This window comes from Nothobranchius furzeri, chromosome 12 (assembly GCF_043380555.1).
Source record: "Nothobranchius furzeri strain GRZ-AD chromosome 12, NfurGRZ-RIMD1, whole genome shotgun sequence".
Classification (NCBI taxonomy): domain Eukaryota; kingdom Metazoa; phylum Chordata; class Actinopteri; order Cyprinodontiformes; family Nothobranchiidae; genus Nothobranchius; species Nothobranchius furzeri.
Genome location: NC_091752.1, coordinates 56,182,847 through 56,189,719, shown reverse-complemented (window position 1 = coordinate 56,189,719; position 6,873 = coordinate 56,182,847). Strand labels below are relative to the sequence as shown.

The 6,873-nt window shown below is 51.6% G+C and overlaps 1 protein-coding gene across 1 annotated transcript in view; it reads left to right on the top strand.

Annotated features, from left to right (window-relative positions):
• Positions 1–6,660, top strand: part of LOC107376523 (axin-2) — a 13,286-nt gene extending 6,626 nt beyond the window's left edge. Inside the window, exons 5-11 of the mRNA XM_054750564.2 lie at positions 1,368–1,508; positions 1,581–2,113; positions 2,208–2,384; positions 2,472–2,687; positions 2,764–2,889; positions 3,341–3,487; positions 5,351–6,660. Of these exons, the coding sequence (XP_054606539.2) occupies positions 1,368–1,508; positions 1,581–2,113; positions 2,208–2,384; positions 2,472–2,687; positions 2,764–2,889; positions 3,341–3,487; positions 5,351–5,477 (1,467 nt within the window). The 3' untranslated portion in view covers positions 5,478–6,660. The remainder of the gene's footprint in view (positions 1–1,367; positions 1,509–1,580; positions 2,114–2,207; positions 2,385–2,471; positions 2,688–2,763; positions 2,890–3,340; positions 3,488–5,350) is intronic.
• Positions 6,661–6,873: the final 213 nt, after the last annotated feature.

The window sequence follows — 6,873 nt, the reverse complement described above, 5'->3', positions numbered from 1 at the left end:
GGTGCTCGGAGAGCACGATTTTTCTTCTTTCTCCTCGCTGATGCTGGAAGTATGGAGAAGAGATGAGGAAGATCTCTGCTGCTTTATCCCAAGGGTCCCAGAGTCAGCCGGGTTCCTGAACAAAAGCACAAAGATGCTTACAACACACACACACACACACACACACACACACACACACACACACACGCAAGGCTTTGATCCACAGATGAATGGAGCAAACGCACGAAGAAGTGACAACTTCCAGCAGAGTTGGCCCCCTTTTCTGCTACTGCGCTGCTGCTACCATCACCATCCCCTACACACACACACACACACACACACACACACACACACACACACACACACACACACACACACACACCCCTCCTCCAAACATGGAGGATCTGAGGGAGGAGTCTGAGCATGTCATGTGAGCTCTCAGCAGGTCAGAGGGGAGCTGGTAGCTTAAGGCTTTAACTAAACTCCAGGTTGGGAGAATCCGAGGCGAGGTCCAAGGCCGGATGGACGCAGTCGTAACAGAAGCAGCTTGTTTAACTAAACTTGATTGAACCCTCTTTTATTCCTCTCCTAACGGTGGTTCTGCATCAAAGAGAGCTCCCCAGATTGGATCTAGCTTTCCTCTTTTAGTTGTGTTCTTGTTTAGTTTTTGTGTTTTCCGTTTGCGATGGCTGCCATTCCCACAGCGCGTCAGCCCCGAGCACCATCAGACAGTTCCTCTCACTTTTTTCCTTCCTTTTATCCCGACTACAAAGAAATATGAGGGGAAAATGAAGAACAGCCATGAAAGTCCCAGTGCAAAAAGAGGAAAAAATGCTAATTCTTGAAGACAAAAACAGCCACAGCTCTAAGTTGAAGGTGCCCAGTGTGTGACGAGGTAGAAGACACCTTCACGACCCTTTTTGGAACCTTTACTCTCTTTTTTTTTAATCTCTTCTCCTTCCACATCTCTGCATCAGAGTTTTTACCCATTACTGTTTTTTTTATCTCATCCTCTCCTCCCTGGAGTTCTCTTCCACCCCCTGTTGATTTGTGGCTTTTATTCCTAGATGTAAAGCCACTGCTTCCCATCAATCCGTGCTTCCATCCTTCCCTCTACCACCCTATTCCTCCCCACTGAGTGTTTGATATTTGACGAGGAAGCCTTTGAAGTGAGCTGACTTTAAAGAGGCCTGCCGATGATGACAGAGGGAACCAGCTGAGGCCTAACGCAGCATGACTGTACGCCTGTAGCCCCCGGGTGCCAGGCGGCGTGCCCCCATCGCTCCCGCCAGCCGCGGAAAACAATTTGTGAATTTAGTCGGGATTTTATGTCTGGAAGCTGTTCGTAAACGATACGAGTTGCTAATGTGTCGCTTGTTCCTTCAAAGCGGACGCATCGTCCTCCAAAGGAGATGGTCCCAATGGAGCCGGCGGAGTTTGCTTCCCAGCTGATCTCCCGTCTGCAGAACCTGAAGAGGGAGCAGGACACCATCAGCTCTCTGGAGGAAAGGCTGCAGCAGATCCAGGAGGTTGGTGCGACGCGTCTTCTGTTCAGAATGTATTGGTTTCTGTTTTTAAATGTTTTTGTTTGTATTTCCCAGGAGGAGGAGCGAGAAGACGCAGACCTCTCCGAAAGTGCTCCCCAGCTCTCCCCGCATCCTCTGACTCTCCTCTCCAGCTCTTCAGACGAGGATCCTCAGGCCATCCTGGACGAGCACCTTTCTCGAGTTCTGAAGACGCCCGGCTGCCAGTCGCCCACCGTGATCCGGCACTCCCCACGATCCAGCTCCCCGGAGCTCCGCCCTTTCGCCTGCGCAGGCTTTGGACTCAATTCTCTGGGAAAGAGCGGGCCTCCGAGTTCTTCTGCATCCAGCCCGGACCAGGGGGCCTTCCCTCTGGGTCTGGGCGCCAGCCGCACCCTGGTGACCAGGCAGAGCACCAAACACATCCACCACCATTACATCCATCACCACGCCAGCCCCAGGTCCAAGGTGCAGATCGAGAGGGAGGCGGCCCTCAGGGTGCACGGTGTGTGCTCTGGCGCTGGCAGGTGCCAGTCCTGCCAGGTGTACCCGCGGAGCCGCAGCCTGGGCAGAGAGATGTGTGGCGCCGTCTCTACAGACTCCAGTATGGGGTGAGTCCCATCACCCTCCTCTTGCTGGTTTATCCTGTGATCCTGCGGCGCTGACCGTCACATTTAAACCTAACGCCTTTCCTCTTCCTCCCAGGCGCTCCAGCTCGCTGTCCCGGTGCGTTTGTCGCTCGGGGGCGGAGGATGGGGTTGCAGAGCGGTGTGCGGAGGACTGTGGGTCCCTACAGCTGCCCAGCGCCACGGCAGACCCCACCCAGAATGTGCTGCAGTGGATCCTGGAGAGCAAACGCCAGGGTCGGCACAAGCCCCACAGGTGAGCCCTGCTCTGGTGTTTTCAGTTTCAGGCGTCTGTGTTTCTATCCGCCAGCTTCGGTTTTCATGGGTCTCTTTTCTGATTCAGTGCTCAGAACACCAAGAAGTCCTTCGGGAGCTCGTCGGCTCAGACTCACACGTGGGGCGGAGGGGGAAACTGCGCCCACCTACGAAACCACCAGCCGGCGCAGCCGTTCATCCAAGACCCCGCCATGCCTCCTCTTCCGCCTCCCAACACTCTGGCACAACTGGAGGAGGCCTGTCGCAGACTGGAGGAGGTGTCCACCAAACCCGCCAAACCACGGTACAGAACCAGAACCAGCTCCTGTGTGGTCTCTTTACTCACAGCCATCCTTAAGCTGTTCCTCATCTCTTGTCAGGCATTTGCTAAGTCTTCAGCGAGAGAAGGTCCACCAGGCGTCTGTCCAGGGTGGGAGCTCCGTCCCTCAGTCTCTTGCCAGCCCCGCGGCCCTCGCTACGGCTAACACGAGTCTCCAGTCGGAAGAGTACGTCTCCTCTCAGCTCCCACCTTCATTCCTGTTAGCTCCTCCTGCTACTTTACAGCTCACACTCACTGAGGAGGGAAGTGAAGCCTTCCACTGACACCCATCTCCTCACAGCCTGATTCATACATGCGTCTCATTTCTGCTGGCTGTCCTTCAGCGCACTGGCGTCAGGCCGGGGCGAGCAGAGCTCAGCACACACGGCTCGTCTGAAGTTGGACTACAAAGCCTTGGACGTAGCTGAAGGGGAATTGATAACACTTTAGCCCTTTTCGGTTCACACACACACACACACACACACACACACACACACACACACACACACACACACACACACACACACACTCACGGGGATCTGTCGCTGTATTTCCAGCCCTACGTCGTCAGCGGTCCACTTAATGAAGTTTCCTGCTTTTGTTTACTCCCTCTCTCCTCTCTGCTTGTGACCCGACAGCTGTAAGAAAAGTTTGGGATGCGTCGGTGAGACGGTGGTGACGTACTTCTTCTGCGGCGAGGAGATCCCTTACCGGAGGAACATGAAGAGCCACAGTCTCACGTTGGGTCACTTCAAAGAGCAGCTCCGCAAGAAGGGCAACTACAGGTACCAGACGTGTGTGTGTGTGTGTGTGTGTGTGTGTGTGTGTGTGTGTGTGTGTGTGTGTGTGTGTGTGTGTGTGTGTGTGTGTGTGTGTGTGTGTGTGTGTGTGTGTGTGTGTGTGTGTGTGTGTGTGTGTGTGTGTGTGTGTGTGTGTGTGTGTGTGTGTGTGTGTGTGTGTGTGTGTGTGTGTGTGTGTGTGTGTGTGTGTGTGTGTGTGTGTGTGTGTGTGTGTGTGTGTGTGTGTGTGTGTGTGTGTGTGTGTGTGTGTGTGTGTGTGTGTGTGTGTGTGTGTGTGTGTGTGTGTGTGTGTGTGTGTGTGTGTGTGTGTGTGTGTGTGTGTGTGTGTGTGTGTGTGTGTGTGTGTGTGTGGAGGGGGGTGCAGGGGTTAGTGGGAGGGTTTGAACTGCTGCGATTTGGGTCCCATCTGGTATTGATTTCCATGCTAAGGCACACTTAATACACACGGCTTTGAAGCCCCAGCCTCTTTCATTTCAACCAACAAAGACTCACACAAACGGCCAGTGTGCAAATTCTTCACTGATGCTATCAGGGCCTCTCTTTCTTTCCCCTTCCTGGTGTGTGTGTGTGTGTGTGTGTGTGTGTTTACACATGCTGTAATCATTTTGTGGATATTTTTGAAAGGCGGCTTGTTAAATGCCAGATCCTGCCTATCCGACTTGCATTTGCAGAAAGAGGCGAGATTGTAGCTTTTGATTGCTTCTGTCCAGTCCAGCAGGCGTTAAAGGAGCTAAAGATCAAACGCTTCTTGTTTGGACTGCCGCGGTCTCCTGGAGGAGTGTGGTGTTAATAATTACAGGTGTCGTGATGGATGAGAAGAAGCACTTCTTCTTGTCCACACGTGTGCATTTATTTTTTGTCCTCGACCAACAAATGTGACGAGAAGCTCCGCATCGGTCCGTTTGAGCTTCTTTGTCCGCTCCGGCTCGTCGTCTCCTGTTCCCGCGTCGCCGCGCCGTCCACGTTAATTTATCTGTTCATTCATTTTAGAGGAAAGCAAAGCTAGCAGCGCGGCGCTTTAATAGCAGCCAGAGAATATGTGGAGTTGGGTCATTTCAACATGGCAGCGGTTCAACAAAGAACAGAACTGCTCGGCCCTGCCAGACGGTATTGGTGCCAGATGTCAGGGAGGTGGGGGGGGTCCAGCCACATGAAACATGTTCCAGTGGAAATTCTCTCTCTGCAAAAAAACAAAACAAAATCAAAACTCTTTGAAGAGTTTTTTGTCCTCCTGAGATGGAACAGGAGGAAGCGGCTATCACGTGTCCTCTTCTTTATTCCATCCTCGTGTAGCGAAACGCTTTCTAAGCGTTCGCTCGCCGTACGTCATCGTTACTGAGCGACTCCAGCTTTTGCCAGGCTCCCTCACACCTGCGTGTTTTCCAGTTGCACCACACATGGAGCTAATTGAGGCATTTTCCATGACATAGTTAATGAGCAGATTCCCCGTTAACCAGCCCACCCCTGCTGCTTTCCCTGCCTCCTAAATGAGGGGGGTGGGGGGGTTGCATCATCACACACCAGTGAAGTCATGACTGACGACAAGCCCCTCCCTGTCGTTTTTATTTTATTTTTTCATGTACGTTAAGATGTGTCCGTTAGCTGCCCTTCCTGCAGGCCTGCGTGAGCGCCATTATGGGGGGAGGAAAGTGTCGTTTTTGCCCCCTCTTCCATCTCCATGTAACAATGGAGGGGTGAGGAAAGGGTGAGAGAGTGACCGTAGCACTCGGATCCGTTCATCTACTGCCAGCTAGCCGCGGCAGAGGTGAAAATGGGTAAAGGAGAATAAAAGTTCAGGTGGTGTTTGTAAAGGTCAGCTGAAGCTAACGGTTTGTCTCTGTGATGCAGGTACTACTTCAAAAAGGCCAGCGACGAGTTCGAATGTGGCGCCGTGTTCGAGGAAGTGTCGGACGACAGCTCCTTGCTGCCCACCTACGAGGGCAAGATCCTGGGGAAGGTGGAGCGGATGGAGTGACTGTTGGGGAAGACGCTCCTCCAGGCGGCTCGTTTCTGTGCGGATGTCCTTCGTTAAGCTAAGACTGCAGGACTGGAGACGTGGAAGGATAACATGGACTTGTTAAACCCTACAGAACACAACGGAAGCTGGATGAGTCACTAGTGGACTAAAGGGAGAACGGCTGCCTTGGACAGAGGGAATCGTGTACTGTGTGTGCGCGTGTGTGTGTGTGTGTGGACGTGCGAGTGTGTTGCTGGACTGAAATCTTTCCAGGAGAGAGATCTCAAGAGACTTTAGGTGAATGACCACTGATCCGAACCCAGCCTTATGTATATGCAGATATACATAGGCATTGTAACGTGTGGGATGCTTGTATTGCTGTGTAAAGATTTCTATATCTATTTATTGGGCGTTTCCCAGTTCAGTCCGAGCTGTCTGGATCGGCTCCTTCAGTTTTCCACATCCAGAAGTTCTCCCGTCAGAGCGCGGGTCCTTAAGGAAACGGGAGAGGGTTTGACTTCCTCTCACCCCGTCCCGTCGAACTCACAAAGAACCGTCTCAGAGTTCGATCTCGTCTTTACTACTGCGGTGCCGTCTGTGGAGCGCTCTTCGTGTGCTATGGAAAACGAGCAAAAATGCTATTAATGTTTCATTTCCCTGCGCTGGGATTCTGCCCGGCTAGCCTTGATCAGTCAGTGCCTTTGTTTCCGTGGCGCAGGCATCGCACAAATAGCCTACATGTGTAGGAAACTGCTCCGATACAGGTCTTCAAGTCCCCCAAAAATGTGTTTACACCCATATTAATGTTTCCCAACACAAAAAAGCTCTAGTGTGTGTGCGTGCGCGCGTGTGTGTATTCTGCACTGTGAGATGCAGATGTGATAGTTGTATACACACTATGCTCATAGTGTTTTTACTGGAGTACAGTAGCTGTGCCTACATGGATTCTCCCATGTTTTACCCGGTTTTCAGGGTCTTTTTAATCCCTTGGTTTTCACAAGGGGCCTCATGTTGAAAAAGATATTTTTATGGCTTTTATTATCCGTTTCATGTTTTCTGTTTCATTACTTCTTCGGCTCCACACGTAAACTGTAAATTATGCATTCTATAGAGCTCAAGTTGGAAAAGATGCCTCGGTACTTTAATTATTGTAATTATAAAGAGATGTAGCCTTTATTAAAATGTTTTATTTTTCAAATGAGCACTTCTCTTCCTGTGAGTTTGTATGCGTGTTGGGACTGGGCAAATGTTTAATGCTGTTAGCATTAACTGTGAAGGGTGTGTGTGTGTGTGTGTGTGCGTGCGTGCGTCACCCTCAGCCAGCTGTGCAGGGTGCAACTCGTCAGGCCCTGAGAGAAATTTCCAACAGATTTGCATCCATTATCAGCTCTTAATGCGCTCCCTGTTGGAAATG